Raw genomic sequence first — 18,131 nt, forward strand, 5'->3', positions numbered from 1 at the left:
CTTCAGTGATAAGCACGTTATCATTATCCGTATCAACAGGCTAAGGCGGACAAACACGATTTCCAAGAACAACATCGGAGAGTTTATCGCCTTCAAGAATTAACAAATTATTTGCTTTCCAGCCTGGAAAACCTTGACCTTGGAAAGGAGGAACAGAACGCTGGCCAGAAGGAAAGCCATTGACGAGAATATTCATAGCCATATCTTGTTGCGAGAAGACGTATAAGATAAGATCGCAGAATTTGCACACCATATATGGTGAAGGCCGCAATTGAGAATGAGAGAGATATTAGGACTGCGTTGTCAACGATAAACGTAAGAAGGATGCTCAAGGAACTTCCAAAGATGTGAGAGACGTCACCCAAAAAAGGCAACGTAAAGGAGACGTTAATAATAAACGAGTCCTCAAAATAGAGTGGCGTGAGATGCAAGATTGACGGCCACAGTACGAATAGCAAAAAGCTAAATCTTCTCGAAAACATTAACGCCAAAATAAGAAAAACGATCGCGGACGCTTCACGAAGAAGTAGGACGAAGAAAGCTGCGTCAAGCTCAATTGCAGTAAAAACAACATAACTTTCTGCTGCGAACTCCAATTGACGCAAACCTAGAACTCAAATCGAAGAGCTCGAGGAGACGAACAAGTTTTGGATGAAAAGTGTTATTGTGCTTTTCCCATTTCTCCAAATTTTGAGCAGAACAGCAAGAAAAATTGAGATGAAGTTCAGGGTGTCATCAACAAGAAAACGTAATCAACGATTAGATTAATTAGCAATAAACGTCACACAAAACACTAATCATATTCTTCTTAACACAAAACAACCACAGTTAACAAGAATCAATGCTCAAAAATAAAATTTGTAGCAATTTTTGAATCTTACATGCAAATCGCATACACATACTATTTTGTCACCATGAATTGAATCGACGCATGATCGTTACTGCTCTGATACCATGTTGAGATGTAGAGAGAAAGAGAGAGAGACGAGACAAGAGACACACCATATACGCTCCCAAAGACTGATTCATATTGAGGACAAGATACAAATATATAGGTGAGACCAAGTTGAGTAGAGTGAGCCATATATAGCTCCAACAGTTTTCTCATTGAAATGGATGTCTTCAAGCATAAAAAGCACATTCCATCTATTGTGACTTTGTCTCCTCTTATGCAATCATAGCTGTATCATGACGTCATTCTTGACGCTGAGAGTATTCAACTAAAGACATGCAGGCTTGGTCCAAATGGAGACCATCTTTATTAGAAAGAATGGTAACAATGTTATCATAAAAAGAGTCCTTCACCGTGTCAGGGAGAAGTGTAATCAGTTGTTTTTGTGGAACAGGATCACGGACAGCAACGAGTTGATTAATAATAGATAGATTTCAAAGACTCAATATGTTCCTTCATGGAAATACCAATTTCATATTAAGAAAACCTCTCAAATAAAATATTTGTGTAACAGAAACACTAAAAGTTTGCAATAAGATACTTCCATACATCATGGAAAGTAGGCATCTGATACCATCAAGCAAAAGGAAATCACTAAGAGCAAAAAGAATATACCGAAGAACTGCTTTATCATGTCGTTTCGTATCCGTATACGCAACATGCCAATCTTAAAATGCAGGTCCTTCAGTACAAGCACATTGTTATGATCCGTATCAACATGCTGAGGTGGACATACACAATTTTCAAGGGCAATATTAGAGAGTTTGTCACATTCAATAATTAACAACATCTTTGCTTTCCATCCTAGAAATCCTTGGCCTTGGAAAATAGGAATAGAACGTTGGCCACAAGAAAAATCATTGACGAGAATAGTCATAGCCATGTCTGGTTGTGAAAAGATGTACAAGATAAATCACAGAACCTATACACCATTTATGGTGAAGGCTGCAATTGATAACAAGAGAAATATGACGGCTATGGTCTGCCAGTGATAAACGCAAGAAGGATGCTCAATAAACGTCCAAAGATGCGAGAGACGTCACCCCAAAAAGCCGAGGAAAAAGGAGATGTTAATAATAAAAGAGTCCTCAAAATAAATTGATGTGAGACGTGATGTGAGACTCAAGATTGATGGCCGCAATATGAATAGCAAAAAGCTAAATTTCCTTGAAAAGGTTGACGCTAAAATTAGAAAAATGATTGCGGACGCTTCACGAAGATGCATGAGGAGGAAACTTGCGTCAAGCTGGATTGCAGTAAAAACAACATAACTTTCTATTGTGAACTCCGATTGATGCAAACCTAGAACTTAAATCAAAGAGCTCCATTGCTCTTTTCCCGTTTATCCAAATTTTGAGCAGAAGGCTCCCAAAAATTGGGACGAAGTTGAGGGTGTCAAAAGACAAATCAACAAGAAAATGTAATCATTGATTCACCATATTGATTAGCAATAAACACCACACAATAAACACACAATATTGATTAGCAATAAACACCACACAAAACACAAATCATATTTTTTCTTAACACAAAACAACCATAGTTAACAAGAATCAACCTCAAAAATAAAATTTTCCGTTTCTTCAAATTTTGAGCAGAACAGCAAGAAAAATTGAGATGAAGTTCAGGGTGTCATCAACAAGAAAACGTAATCAACGATTAGATTGATTAGCAATAAACGTCACACAAAACACTAATCATATTCTTCTTAAAACAAAACAACCACAGTCAACAAGAATCAATGCTCAAAAATAAAATTTGTAGCAATTTTTGAATCTTACATGCAAATCGCATACACATACTGTTTTGTCACCATGAATTCAATCGACGCATGATCATAACTGCTCTGATACCATGTTGAGATGTAGAGAGAAAGAGAGAGACACGAGACAAGAGACACACCATATACGCTCCCAAAGACTGATTCATATTGAGGACAAGATACAAATATATAGGTGAGACCAAGTTGAGTAGAGTGAGCCATATATAGCTCCAACAAGAAAAAGATCAAATTTTGTATACCAGGCTCGCGAAGCTTATTTGAGACCATATAGTACCTTATGGAGTTGAGAAACAAGGTCTTCTTTACCTGGAATAACAAACCCTTCCGGTTGTTCCATATAAATTTCCTCTTCCAAGTCACCATTAAGAAAAGCAGTTCACACATCCATTTAATGAGCTTCTAAATCAAATTGAACAGCAAATGCCAATAAAACTCAAACACTTGTAATGCGAACAACTGGTGAAAAAGTCTCTTGATAATCAACACCAGCTACTTGGGAGTAACCTTTTGCAACTAAACGCGCCTTGAACTTGTCAAAAGATCCATCTGCTTTTACTTTTGTCTTATACACCCACTTACATTTAATAGTTGTATGACCAGGAGGTAATTCAGTTAGTATCCATGTACCTTTAGAGATAAGATAATCGTACTCTGCTTCCATAGCCTCTTGCCATTGATCCTTTTGTGGTGAAGAGATAGCTTCATCATAAGTAACGGGATCTTCATAAGTAGAAAAAGCATTATCAGCAATATCGTTGTGAGCGGGATGAAAACACACAGAACGCCTCTATAACGACCCGACACACACTCTTGGGAAGATACACACACACACACTATGGGGCACCACTCGGCTTACACAACACACCTGGCCGAGACAGGGAACACACCGATGGAGTGCGAGGAGAGAGACTATCCACTTGCCCACTCCACACAGAGACACACACACACACACACACAAAACTCAGCTCAAAAGAGGAGAAATTCTGATATTTAGATACAAATGAGCTTGGGCCAACACCAATGGGCAAATAGCTCACACAAAATGGGTAAAATATACCAGATACAATCACAAACTGGAGCAGAAGCTTCGCTCATAGGAGAAACTTACACAGTAAAAACAGCAGAAAAAGAGGGAGGAATTTGGCAAAATGGACAGCGCCATCGCGTCCAGAACGGCCCAAAACCCCAGTCTACAATGTCAAAGTGCTCAAATGCGACATCGGATGAGCAGTTTACGACCAAAACAAGCTCCAAAAACCCCAAAAACACACCTGCGGCTGTTCCTCCTCTCTTCTTCACGTTTTTTCTAGTCCTCTCTCTTGTTTTTCAGTTCCCACACTTAGCTTTATTACTTGGGCACCCTTAGCCTTTTAGATGACCTCAAACGGACCCCGAACAGGCCAAAAACTGATCTCGCAGTGCATAGTTGTCACCTTTTTGCATCATCCGCACACGTGGCACTCAGCTTTTTTCAATAATGCATCCCGCCACCACGTGAAGTGGCCACAAAGTATGGTCCTCATGATGACCTTTCTGCATAATTATCACAAGAAAACATCCACGTTGTGTCCGTACTCATCCACGTGCAAGTATTGACCCCGTTCGGCCTCCTGACGCCACTAGATGCCATCTGATGCACCTGCTTACCTCATGTCCTCGGCCCGCGGATAGCTTCCTCGAGAATTTTTATGCGCTACCAACTCCTCATTATTGTAGAAAAAACACATTGGTACTGGTAATAGTGAAAATCGATGCACTATGTACATGCTGTCCTACCTGTACACATGTGGGCCCCACGTAACCACCTGGCTCTGAAAAATGGGAAATTCTTTATTTGATGCACCATGCATGTATATGTACATATGCGCAATCCCTTGCTCCAAAAAACTCCTGACATCGTCATCATAAACATGACATGAGTCATGTTCAAAATCAATAGGCAGATCAACAAAAATATCAATATCATCATTGGCAACATTTGGAATGGATGGTTGTGAAGAGGAAAGTTTCTCTATAGGAAGAGTTTCATCTTCTGAAAGAAATGGAAAAGCCTGAAGCAATGATTTAGTATCATCAGAATCATCCATGGACCATGAGTCTCCCATAAGCTGTTCGTTAAAAGTAGCATCACAATTCACAATTACTTTCTTGGAGGAAGGGTCATAGAATTTGTAGCCTTTGGAAGTGTCAAAATATCCAATAAAAATAACTTTAAGACCACGAGCATCAAGCTTTGTTCGTGTTTCTTTGGGAACATGAATATAAGCAATACATCCAAAGGTTCGAAAATGAGATACAGAAGGAATGTCACCTGTCCATGCTGTGATGGGTATGTTACCAGAGGGTGCAGTAGTAGGAAGATGATTCTGAATAAATGCTACTGTCAAAGTAGCTTCAGCCCAAAAAACACGAGGTAAGCCATTATGAATCAACATACATCTTACAGCATTGATAATAGTGCGATTCTTTCGTTCAGCAACACCGTTCTGTTGAGGCGAATATGGAATAGTGTGTTCATGATGAATTCCATTGTCAGCACAGTAACTCACAAACTCTCGAGAAACATATTCGCCTCCATTGTCACTACGAAGCTTCCTAAGGCGACGACCAGTTTGAAGTTCCGCAGCCTTGTGGAATTGTTTGAAAACAGATAAGGCTTCAGATTTTTGTCTAAGTAGAAATGCAGTCGTATACCTTCAGAAATCATCAATGAAAGTAATGAAGTAGCGATATTGTGATCTGGAAGAAGGTAGAGGTCCACATATATCAGTATGAACAAGATCCAATATGTCATGAGAATGAGTTGTATTTGAAAGAGGAAAGGGTTTACGATTGTGTTTCCCAAGAGCACAAAATTCACAAATTCCCATATGGGGATGGGCTTTAAGATCCATGCCATGAACAAGATCACGACGTTGAAGATCAAGGAGTTTTGAGAAATCAGCATGAAAAAAACGGTGATGTCATACTTTGCAATCATGATCACCTGGAGCAGTGACAACATTTGCTATAGCATCGTTGAGAGAGAGTTCAAACAAATTATCGTTTCGAGGAGCAGTGGCTATAGTGTGTCCATGTTTCTCAATTCGGCATTTGGTATGATCAAATCCAACAAACAGACCAAGATCAACAAGTCTAGCAACTGAAAGAAGATTACGTTGAAGATCTGGTACATGTAATACTCCTCGCAAAATTTGAGTGGAAGAAGATAAGGTACCAAGATATAAGTCTCCAATACCCTTTACTTGCCAAGTAGTATCATCAGCAAGATAAACAACACGTTGAACTGGCAGTGGATGATAGTTATGGAGCCACTAAAACTGATATGTCATATTTCCTGTAGCACCAGAATCGACAATAAAAAGTGATCCATCGCGTACATGAAGTATTCTGTCTAGAGCAACTGAACATAGGGCGCAGCTTGTTTTTGGTACAATGTTGTTTCGATGTTCAGCAGCATATGCTCTATTCCGATCTGTGTCGAATCGACGCTTATAGCACATATGAGTGGGATGATCACATTGTCCACAATATTCACAAGAAGAAGAAGAAGAGTCTCTAGATAAACGTGGTTGTTTTGTGGTAATATTGTGTTCTTCATCATATTGATGTGCCCAACAATCATCTTCAGTATGGCCATTTCTGTTGCAGTAAGAACATTGCTTAATAGGAAATTTGAGACGAGAGAAAATATTACCACGACGGCCACCTCTGCGGTTTCCTCGTTGAAATGGACGCCTTCGAGCATAAAAATCCCGTTCCATCTGTTGTGACTCAGTCTCCTCGTGTGAAATCATAGCTGTATCATGACTAGCATTACGACGTTCCTGACGTTGAGAGTATTCAATTAAAGACATGCAGGCTTGGTCGAGATCAAGACCATCTTTATTAGAGAGAATAGTAACAATGTTATCATAAGAAGAGTCCTTCACCGTATCAAGGAGAAGTGTAATCAGTTGCTTTTGTCCAACAAGATCACCGGCAGCAGCAAGTGGATTAATAATAGATTTGAAAGATTCAATATGTCCCGTCATGGCAGTATTAACTTCATATTGTAACTTGTTAAGTTACCCTCTCAAATAAAGTATTTCTGTGACAGATTTCTTCTGAAAGTTTGCAATAAGGTACTTCCATACGTCGTGGGAAGTAGGCGGTTCGTACATATCAAGCAAAAGGGAATCACTAAGAGCAGAAAGAATATACCGACGAGCTGCTTTATCACGTCGTTGCCAATCCGTATAGGCAACATTCCAATCTTCAAATATAGGTCCTTCAGTGATAAGCACGTTATCGTTATCCGTATCAAAAGGCTGAGGCGGACAAACACGATTTCCAAGAACAACATCGGAGAGTTCATCGCCTTCAAGAATTAACAACATCTTCGCTTTCTAGCCTGGAAATCCTTGACCTTGGAAAGGAGGAACAGAACGCTGGCCAGAAGGAAAGCCATTGACGAGAATATTCATAACGGACAAACACGATATTCATAGGCTGAGGCGGACATACACGATTTCCAAGAACAACATCAGAGAGTTCATCGCCTTCAAGAATTAACAACATCTTCGCTTTCCATCCTGGAAATCCTTGACCTTGGAAAGGAGGAACAGAACGCTGGCCAGAAGGAAAGCCATTGACGAGAATATTCATAGCCATATCTTGTTGCGAGAAGACGTATAAGATAAGACGCAGAATCTGCACACCATATATGGTGAAGGCCGCAATTGAGAATGAGAGAGATATGAGTACTGCATTCTGTCAACGATAAACGTAAGAAGGATGCTCAAGGAACGTCCAAAGATGTGAGAGACGTCACCCAAAAAAGGCAACGTAAAGGAGACGTTAATAATAAACGAGTCCTCAAAATAGAGTGGCGTGAGACGCAAGATTGACGGCCACAATACGAATAGAAAAAAGCTAAATCTTCTCGAAAAAGTTAACGCCAAAATAAGAAAAACGATCGCGGACGCTTCACGAAGAAGTAGGACGAAGAAAGCTGCGTCAAGCTCAATTGCAGTAAAAACAACATAACTTTCTGTTGCGAACTCCGATTGACGCAAACCTAGAACTCAAATCGAAGAGCTCGAGGAGACGAACAAGTTTTGGATGAAATATGCCATTGCGCTTTTCCCGTTTCTCCAAATTTTGAGCAGAACAGCAAGAAATAAAGAGATGAAGTTCAGGGTGTCATCAACAAGAAAACGTAATCAACGATTAGATTGATTAGAAATAAACGCCACATAAAACACTAATCATATTCTTCTTAACACAAAACAACCACAGTTAACAAGAATCAACGCTCAAAAATAAAATTTGTAGCAATTTTGAATCTTACATGTGAATCGCATACACATACTATTGTGTCACCATGAATTGAATCGGCGCGTGATCGTTACCGCTCTAATACCATGTTGAGATGTAGAGAGAAAGAGAGAGAGACGAGACAAGAGACACACCATATACGCTCCCAAAGACTGATTCATATTGAGGACAAGATACAAATATATAGGTGAGACCAAGCTCAGTAGAGTGAGCCATATAGAGCTCCAACACTTTTCAGTGGGGAATACATAGACATGGAGAAGTGTCTGAAATGTGATTCCGAGAGATATGGAGTAGATCTCCACGGACAAAAAATTCCACAAATGGTTTTGCAACATTTTCCTCTACTTCCTCGCATCAAGCATTTCTTTGAATGTAAGTCCATAGCCGCCCTAGAATCATGGCATAAGGAGAATAGATCTTCGGGATGGTGTGCTATGGATTCGTGTAGATTGTGCAGCCTGGAAACATATATACGATAAATGGCCGGATTTTACCACGAAAGCTTGGAATTTGCGCATAGGTCTAGCTATGGATATCGAAAATCCATTTAGTCAGAATCCCTCTCCCTATTATCTATACTATAGATTATAACTTGTCCAGGTTTTTTTCTTCATTCAATATTAATATTAAATGTTCGTGTGTTTAATGCAAGTATGGATGATGATGAGTTCCTTTCTTCTTTGTCACCACAGCTGAGGAGGTGGTATGAGGAGCATCATCGCTCTAGAGCACCATCACGTCGTTTCACTCCTTCAACGTCTCCCTTTGTTTGGGAGAATTTAGCATGCTCAGAAGCTTCGGTGTCGACGAGACGATCTTCACACTCGTCTAGAAACATTCAATATGATTGATGGGTGTTGAATGGCATGCCACCCAAATTTTTTTACCCTTGAGCGTCACTTTAAGTGTCTTTATTTAAGGTTCTGCAATGTGGCTATAAGCGTCGCTACAGAAGAATTGCAACCGTTGTTATAATCTCCGTTATACACATTGCTATATAGCTACGTGTATAGCGATGCATATAGAGACGCTCATAGTGACGGTTATAGAGATGTTCCCATAGTGACGCTTTTAGCGATGGTCTTAGCGACGTTGGGAAGTATAAAAACCCAATGTATTTTCATCGCTAAAAGCGTCACAAGTGCACATAACCTCTCGTAGTGAAACTGTTTGATGGTTGTGAGTATTCCTCATGCATATGTTGGTTGAGGCACTTGAATAAGCGTCTGTTGAGAGGCACATGTTAGAAACTGACTCTGAATAGCTAAGTCGGATTTTGACTTATCGGATATTTACTGAGCTGTATTTTGCTAAGTCGGATGTAACTGTCTTTCAGTTGCAGTCTGCTGAATGTCTTGTGACTGGGTAGTTAAGTCGGATTTATTATATAAGTGAGGAATGTATCTGCACACGAGGTATCTGTTCTCTGATATGAATGTGATGATGATGGTGCAGTGCAGCAACTACTCAGTGTATTGTCTCTGCTTACTCTGATATTTTTGAGTAGTCATGTTCACTGTGTCTGAATTGTTGTTAATGAAGTATGGTGGAGTAGATGGTTATTCTTGCTGTGTATGATGTTCATGTGTTGACCTGACCCACAACACATTTGGCGATCCGCTGGGTTAACGTTTATTTTCAAGTAATGATGCATGTCAGAGGGAGACAGGAGAGTAGGAAGAGTGTACTACACAAGGGCTCAAGCACAGGCTGGAAACATTGATCCATTTAACTATGATCATGACAATCAGCAATCACCCGATGCTCAGGGGCAGCAACCTGTAGACCAAGGAGGGGTAGGATCAGGAGCAGCAGGAGAAGAGAGAGTGAGGCAATTTATTGGAGCTTTATTCCTGGCAAGGAGAACCACCAGGAGAAGGATCCAGTTTGACCCACTTCAGGGGGCTACCAGGCAAAGACCTAGGAGACCACCACAACCCATTCCAATGGCTCAAACACCACCCAACCCAAAGGTCAAGGCAGCCAAGTTTAGAGCAGGGAGTAAGGAAGATGCTGACTGTCATGTGGCACAGTTTGAAACTAAGTGGCAGGCAAGTGGCTATCAGGTGATGTATGCTGATGGAGTAAAGATGGAACAGTTTGCTGCCACATTGGAAGGAAAGGCCATGAGTTGGTTCAGCCAATATGGCATTGCACATTTTGCTACTTATAATGCTTTGAAGCAGGCATTTCTACAGAGATTTAGAAAGGAGAAGACTCCGGCTGATGTCCTGAGAAAACTCAGAGACATTAAGCAAAATAAGATGCTGGTTGAAGACTATGCACAGAAGTTCAGAATTTTAGTAGAAAGATTGCAGGGGAATGAAAGACCCACTAATGAAATGTTAGCAGGTTATTTTTTGAAAGGATTGAGAAGCAGCTTAAAGGGAGCAGTAGCTAGCATTGATATTGCTGGAGGTCTGGATGACCTTGTTACTGCTGCTGCAAGGGTGGAGAAGAGACTTGGCATGACCAAAGCAAAAGGAAAAGAAGACAGTGACTCAGATTCAGAAGAAGCATCTGAAGACACAGATTCCAGTGGGAACTCAGATTCAGACTCACCATCAGACAGTGATGAGGAAACAGAAAAAAGAAAGAAGAAACAGAGCAGTAAGAAGAAGAAAGTCAAGCAAAAGCAGAGTATTGAGCAAGATTTGGTAGGCAAACTTAAAAAGTTTGGTTATTCTGTTGTAGCACCTAAAGAAAAATTGTATTGTCACATTTGTGAAAGGGATGGACATAGTACTGCTAGCTGTTGGTATAATCCAAAGAATAGAGGGCAGACAGCACCTAACATAGGAAGAGGAAGACCAGAAATTGGAGCAAATCAAGCAGTACCATTTAGGGGAAGACCACCATTTCAGAGGGCAAGACCTCCTAGACCTCCTTGGAGAGAGCAGGAGAACAATAATAATAGGAGACCCTGTGTGTATTGTGGTGCACCAGATCACTGGGTAGGTCCCAATTGTGCTTTATGGGTGAAGCATAGGGAAGAAAGGGGAATGCCCATTGTGAGATATAATCAGCCCAATCAACCTGAAAATCAGCAACAGCAGCAGCAGCAAAATCAGCCAGCAGCTCAGGCAAATGTAATCTTGTTTGATGTGTTTTCTCAGGATAAGCAGATTCAAGATACTGACCAAGAACAGGAGCAGCAAGGGAATGAAGAGGAACATCAATGGGCTTGTGACTGTAACCAATGTGTGCAGGAGGATCATGTTGAAGTTCTAGCAGTGACTAGGTCTAAGGATAAATCACCTTTGGATTGGAAGGAGCAAAAAGGGGTAAGAGACCAGGTTACAAAAAGGATTGCCAAACACCAGGCAAAGCAGGTGGATATTGAGGATGACTCAAAAGAAAAGGAAGAGCAGAATAATGGGAGTAAGGAGGTGGAAAATAAACAGGATAAGGATTGGTTTGAAATACTTATTAGCTCACCTCTTCAATTATCTTTGGATCAGTTGTTGCAATTGGTTCCAGCTTTCAAAGACAGATTGTTCAGAAAGCTGCAGAACCTGAATGGACTTGGCACAATGGACAGGCAGTTTTATCCAGCAGCAGCAAATAGAATCGATCCAGCAGATGTGGACTTTGTGGTACCAGTTATTAAAGTACACTTTCTTGGAGAAAATTTTGATGATGTGTTATTGGATGGAGGCTCTAGGGTGAATATTTTACCAGAGGCAGTGTACAAAAGAATGGAGTTGGGAGCTATGGCTCCAGCACCTTTTCAGGTGAAAATGGCAGACCAATCTAGGGTACAACCTTTGGGAATTCTCAAAGCACAGGAAATTCAGGTGTCAGGATTATCCTTTTTTGTTAATTTTGTGGTACTCAGAATGTCAGACTCAGCAGCTGCATATGAAATGCTATTAGGAAGGCCTTGGTTCAGATTGGCTAAAGTAAGACAGGACTGGGGAGAAAATGTTGTCATATTGAAAAAAGGAAAAAAGAAAGTAACCATACCTATGAGGGGAAGGAAGATGGTTCCATTAAGTGAGAAACCACTGTTTGCTCAGACTATTAATTTTGCTGATGAGGTCACAGATGACCAAGAGGAAGAGTTCTTGAAGGCCAATCCAACTGTTGTACCTGTGTTTGAAGTAGATGTGGAAAGCATGTTACAGCAAGGTAAGAAACAGGATGAGCCGGATACAGGTTTAGCACCAGGACAGAAAGTGCAGGGTAAGGAACTGTTACAGTTGGTAGACCAGAAATATGCTATGTCTGATAAGGAACAGATTCAGCAGGAAGAAAAGGAGGCCAGGGATATGGCTGAGAAAATCTATGAAAAGAAGTTTGGGGCATCAAGCAGGGTAGAAAAGGAGGAGCTTCAGGAGCTAAATTTCGGAACAGAGGCAGAACCAAGAATGGTCAGAGTGAGTGCACACATTCAAGGGGAATTTCTGGCACAGCTGTTGCAATTATTGGTTGATTATAAGGATGTGTTTGCTTGGGATTATTCTCAGGTGAGAGGCATTGACCCAGCACTACATCAGCATAGGATTAATTTGAAAGAGGGTGCAAAACCAATTGTGCAGCAAAGATATAGAATGAATCCTAACTTTGCCAAACAGGTGGAGGAGCTTGATAAGCTCCTGGCAGTAGGGTTCATTAAACCTGTACATGAAGTATCATGGTTGTCTCCTATACTGGTTGTGCCAAAGAAAAATGGAGCTTTAAGAGTATGTGTGGATTATAGAAAATTGAATGCAGCAACCATTACTGATCCCTTTCCTATGCCATTTTGTGATGCTGTGTTGGATGCAGTAGCTGGTCATGAAATGTACAGCTTTTTGGATGGATTTTCTGGTTATAATCAGATTAGTGTTGCTGAGTCAGATCAGCATAAAACAGCTTTTATAACTGAATGGGGAGCCTTTGCATACACAGTGATGAGTTTTGGGTTAACCAATGGACCACCTTCATTTAATTTTGTTGCTCATAAGGTGTTTGAACCTTACTTACAGGACTTTATGAGAGTCTTTGTGGATGATTTCTCAGTGTTAGGAAAGAAGGATAAACATCTGCTACATCTGAAGCTCTGTTTTGAAAGATGCAGACAATTCAGGATGGCTCAGAATCCTTATAAAAGTGTAATTGCTGTGAGGAGTGGAATACTTTTAGGACATGTGGTGTCAGAAGCAGGAATGGCTATAGATGTCAAGAAAATAGAAGCCATTCAAACAGCACCAGTTCCTACCAATGTTAAAGAGTTAATGAGGTTTGTTGGACAGACAAAGTGGCACTCCATATATTTGAGGTATTTGTCTAATGTATGCTTGCCATTAACTCAATTAACAAAGAAGGATGTGGCATTTGTATGGGATGAACCTCAGCAGAAATCATTTCAGATGTTGAAGAAAATGATATCAGTAGCACCAATTTTGCAGCCACCTGATTGGTCATTGCCTTTTCATGTGTTTGTTGATGCCTCGGATATAGCAATAGGAGCTGTACTAATGCAGGAGAAGGAGAAGGGATGGTTCAGACCTGTGTATTATGCAAGCAGGGTTCTCACAGGTGCAGAAAGAAACTATCCTGTGACAGAAAGAGAAGCTTTAGGGATGGTATATGCATTGAATAAGTTCAGGCATTACTTGTTGGGGAACAAGATAGTTTTTCATGTTGATCATCAGGCCTTGTTGTATTTGATCAAGAAGCCACTTCTTACTGGAAGGCTTGCAAGATGGATGTTGTTGTTGCAGGAGTTTGACTTTCAGATTGAGCATACTCCTGGGAAGGAGCATGTAATTGCAGATTATCTAAGCAGGATTGAAACAGGTGAAGCACCTACTGGGGTAGATGATGCACTTCCTGATGCTCAGTTGTTTGATGTGCAGACTGCTGTGACTGAGTCTTGGTATGATCAATTGCTGATGTTTTTGACTGATGGAACTATACCAAGGGAGTTCAATGCTGATCAGAGAAGAAAATTTGCACTGAAAACCAGACCCTATTTAGTTATTGCAGGGGCACTATATAAGAAAGGCATTGATCAAGTGATAAGACGATGTGTGCCAGAATTTGAGCAAAGTGCAGTCTTGCAGGAAGCACATTCAGGCACAGCAGGAGGGCATTTCTCTGGAGATACTACAGGGAAGAAGATTTTGCAGGCTGGATTATGGTGGCCTACAGTTTTAAAGGATGCACATGATTATGCCAAAAGATGTGTAATTTGTCAGAAAACAGGTCAACCTGATTCAAACAGGGATAGGATGGGGGATCATCCTATTTTGCCTTTGGAACCTTTTCAAAAGTGGGGTTTGGACTTTGTAGGACCTGTCAAACCAACTTCCAAGAGGGGATGCAGATACATTTTAGTGGCTACAGATTATTGCACTAAGTGGGTAGAAGCAGTAGCATTGAAGGATAATAAAGCTTCAAGTGTGGCTAGATTTCTTTATCATAACATTATGACCAGGTTTGGGTGTCCAGTGGAGCTGGTAAGTGACAGAGGAACTCATTTTCTGAATGAAGTAATTTCAGAGCTAACAAGGACACATATGATTATACACAAGAAGTCTACAGCATATCATCCACAGGCTAATGGTCAGGCTGAGAGCTCCAACAAAACACTGGGAAGGATTTTGAAAAAGATTGTGACAGAGAATCAGAAGGATTGGGATGATAAGTTGGATTCTGCCTTATGGTCCTTTAGAACAGCTTTCAAAGTCACTACTGGTATGACACCATTCAAGATGGTGTATGGGCTGGAAGCTGTGGTGCCTATGGAGTTTGTGGTACCAAGTTTAAGAGTCTCAGCAGAGAAGCAGTCTCCAAATTTGTCAGTACTACACAGGAACAAATATCTGATGCAGCTGGAGGAGGATAGGTTGGTAAGCTCTTACATTACTGAAGTCATACAAAGAAGAAGACAAGCATGGGTGACCAAGAATGTGAAGTTCAAGATCTTTCAGGTTGGAGATTGGGTAATGTTGTACAACTCTAAGCTGGGACCACATCCTGGTAAATTGTCATTGAGATATCAGGGACCATATCAGATTGTGCAGGATAAAGGACAAGGGACATTCATCATAGCTGATGTGTTTGGTACAAGAGTGGAAAAGGCAGTTAATGGTTTCACGCTGAAGAAATTTTAGGGAAAGCCACCTCATTTGGACTGGCCAAGTGTAGCCTGTATGATTGTAATACCCCTACAGCCAGGAGATTCAGAATCAGCAAAAGGAAAAGGAAAAATGCTGGTTTGCATGGATTTGAGGAGGTCTTTTCATAGTATCCCATATAATTCACAGGTTGGAGGAAGTAGGCAGTTCCAAAGTGCACATCCGATTCAACATTGTAGATGTTGGAAGAGTACCTGTGTCGGAACTGACCAAGTCGGAATTTTTAATAAGAAATTATTAGGCCGGATTAATAACTTCGGGGAGTGTGCTGAAAAGAAGTTTCGTAGCACTTCAAGGATACTGGGTGGAGATATGTGTGCATGGTGCAGCGAGTATAATCATACATGCAACAAAAGTTTGGTACACATGCAGCAGCGCGGAGCATTCGGGTTTTCGCTTGAAGAAGCTTTATTCAGTCCTGCCATGCCGAAAGCAAAGCAATTGATGGCCATGCAACCACAGCCTGATGAGGAGCAGACAGAAGGTTCGGGGCGACGCTTGAGAAGCAAAGCTTTGCCTATGCGGCTTGACGTTAGCAGTGCAGACGAAAACAGTGACTCTGCAGAAGAGGAAACGCCAATGCCGACTCCTGTGTCAGAAGGTAAGGTGATGCAAGCATTAATGGACCCTTTTATGGATTTCAAAGTTGACATAGATTGTCAGGCAGAGCGCAACGCCATATGGTTGCAGCAGGTAGGATTGTATGAGTTTGCCATTCTGCCTTGGGAAGAATGTAGAAACAACGTATATGCAAAGTCTCAGTTGGAAATACTTAGGAAGACTAAGGGGAGAGTGTCACTGCATGTGGTACTCAATGTGGAGTTGGTGTCTGAGGTGTTCAAGCTGCCTTTGCATCCTAATACACCTATTCCAAAGTGTTCAGAGGAAGCACTGAAAAAGGAGTTTGGTCCAAGAGAAGGAGGCAGGCAGTATTACATGTTAAAGAATGTGGCATATGCTAGGAGAGAGCAGCTTAAGTGGTACTTGGAGAGGCTATGCTTTATTGTGAAGTTTGATTATATGTCAAAAGAAAACTTTGCACCATTAAGCTATGCAGATCAGGGAGGAGAAGTGAGCTGGGCTCACTGGGTGTATGAAAAGTTGGCAGCAGAGATTCATTCTTCAGACAAGAGGAAGACACAGGCAAATAGTAGGTTATGTAGTTACTTGTCAGCATTGTTTTTTTTTGCACAGAGAGTACAGAATGGTGAAGCAAGGTGGCCTGTGAAAGCAGAAAAACTGGTGCAGGAGAAGCAGCAGCCAGTTCAGATTGAGCATCCCATCATGGTGCATTCTGAAAAGACAGGATTTGTGAAGTTTAATGCTAAGCATATGGAGGCTTATGAGGATTTGGTGAAAGCCAAATATACTCCAGGAGAGGCCTTTGAAGAAATCACAGCAAAAATGCAGTTTGCAGAATTTGGCACCATGGATGTTGATTCACCAATGCAGGTAAAAGCAGAGGAAACACCAATAAAGCTTGGTAAGGCTTTCACACTATCCAACAAGAGGAAGAAGTCTGAACCAGTCAGCAGAGTGTTTTCTAGATTAGATTTCAGTACTGAGGAAGTTTCTGGAGTATCAGTAGATACTGGGAAATTGGACAGTGATAAAGTAGTTCAGATGCTGCAGCAGGTGCAGGAATTTGTGAGGCAGCAGAATAATATGCTGAAGGTTCAGAGTATGCAAGCTGAAAGGAATGCAGAAAAATTGATGGAGTTTAAAGGACAGGTGTCACAGGTGAAAGAGTTTGAAGAGCAGATAGCTATGATGAAAGTAAAGTATGAGCTGGATATGGAGGAAACAGTGGGGAAACAGAAGATGGAGTTAGCAAAAGTGAAGAGATCATTGGGGGAGTTTAAGCAATGGACTGAGAAAGTGGAGGCAGCGGTTGCCTTGGAATTGGAAGACATGGCAAAGAGGAATGCAGAGTTACAGGTCACTGTGGAGATGCAGAGGTTGAGATTGGAACCTTTGCAGATATTAGAGCAACAGATGTTGGCACAAGAGGAAATTAGCTTGAGTGCAGTATTAATGAAAGAAGGAGAAGTGTCTATTCTCAAGCAGCAGTTAGCTTTGGTTGCACAGGAGATGTGGCAAAAGACCAAGGAAAGAATGAGATTTGTCATTAAGTATCCATATGAGGTGCTAAAGGCAGGGTTAGTGCATGAGGTAGAAGCACAATTGTTGAAGGAAGTGGAGGAATTGCAAAAGGAGAGAGACTGTTTGAAGCAGCAGGTTCAGCAGATGGAAGAGAATAAGAGACAGCAGCTTGCAGAGGCAGAGAAGAAAGAGGAGAATTTTACTAATAGTTTTTTGATGCAGGATGTAGCTGAGGAGAAAGTGGCAGAAGAGCAGATTGATACTGTGATTGCAGATAGAGCACAAGAGGTGGAAATGGGAAAAGATGATGCAGCAGAGTCAGATGTAGTAAAGGAAGCAGATCTGGTGGATCATAAAGTGAATGCTGAGGACCAGAGTAAGGAAGAAGCTGTGCAGCAGAGGGTGGATTCCTGATCAAGGGATATGTGAATCCGGGTCAGATTTCTGCGAAATCTACCACCGGGGCGTGCCATGTGTTGAGAGGCACATGTTAGAAACTGACTCTGAATAGCTAAGTCGGATTTTGACTTATCGGATATTTACTGAGCTGTATTTTGCTAAGTCGGATGTAACTGTCTTTCAGTTGCAGTCTGCTGAATGTCTTGTGACTGGGTAGTTAAGTCGGATTTATATATATAAGTGAGGAATGTATCTGCGCACGAGATATCTGTTCTCTGATATGAATGTGATGATGATGGTGCAGTGCAGCAACTATTCAGTGTATTGTCTCTGCTTACTCTGATATTTTTGAGTAGTCATGTTCACTGTGTCTGAATTGTTGTTAATGAAGTATGGTGGAGTAGATGGTTATTCTTGCTGTGTATGATGTTCATGTGTTGACCTG

General features: G+C 41.1%; 1 protein-coding gene across 1 annotated transcript; it reads left to right on the top strand.

Annotated features, from left to right (window-relative positions):
* Window positions 1-15,550: 15,550 nt before the first annotated feature.
* LOC147428031 (uncharacterized) lies at window positions 15,551-17,701 on the top strand. Its single transcript, XM_086497040.1, has 3 exons — window positions 15,551-15,775; window positions 16,379-16,537; window positions 16,637-17,701. Exons 1-3 carry the CDS (start codon window positions 15,551-15,553, stop codon window positions 17,699-17,701), a joined length of 1,449 nt encoding a protein of 482 aa, XP_086353166.1.
* The last annotated feature ends 430 nt before the right edge of the window (window positions 17,702-18,131 follow it).

Source organism: Adiantum capillus-veneris, chromosome 23 (assembly GCF_014529385.1).
Source record: "Adiantum capillus-veneris isolate H3 chromosome 23, ASM1452938v2, whole genome shotgun sequence".
Taxonomy (NCBI): Eukaryota; Viridiplantae; Streptophyta; class Polypodiopsida; order Polypodiales; family Pteridaceae; genus Adiantum; species Adiantum capillus-veneris.

What these genes read in the sequence shown, in the direction of transcription:
- LOC147428031 (XM_086497040.1), top strand. Translation starts at nt 15,551, where the DNA reads ATGCAGCAGCGCGGAGCATTCGGGTTTTCGCTTGAAGAAGCTTTATTC. An exon ending in AAACGCCAATGCCGACTCCT is followed by an intron (nt 15,776 to 16,378) that starts GTGTCAGAAGGT and finishes TTTTTTGCACAG; the next exon opens with AGAGTACAGAATGGTGAAGC. An exon ending in TGGAGGCTTATGAGGATTTG is followed by an intron (nt 16,538 to 16,636) that starts GTGAAAGCCAAA and finishes TCACCAATGCAG; the next exon opens with GTAAAAGCAGAGGAAACACC.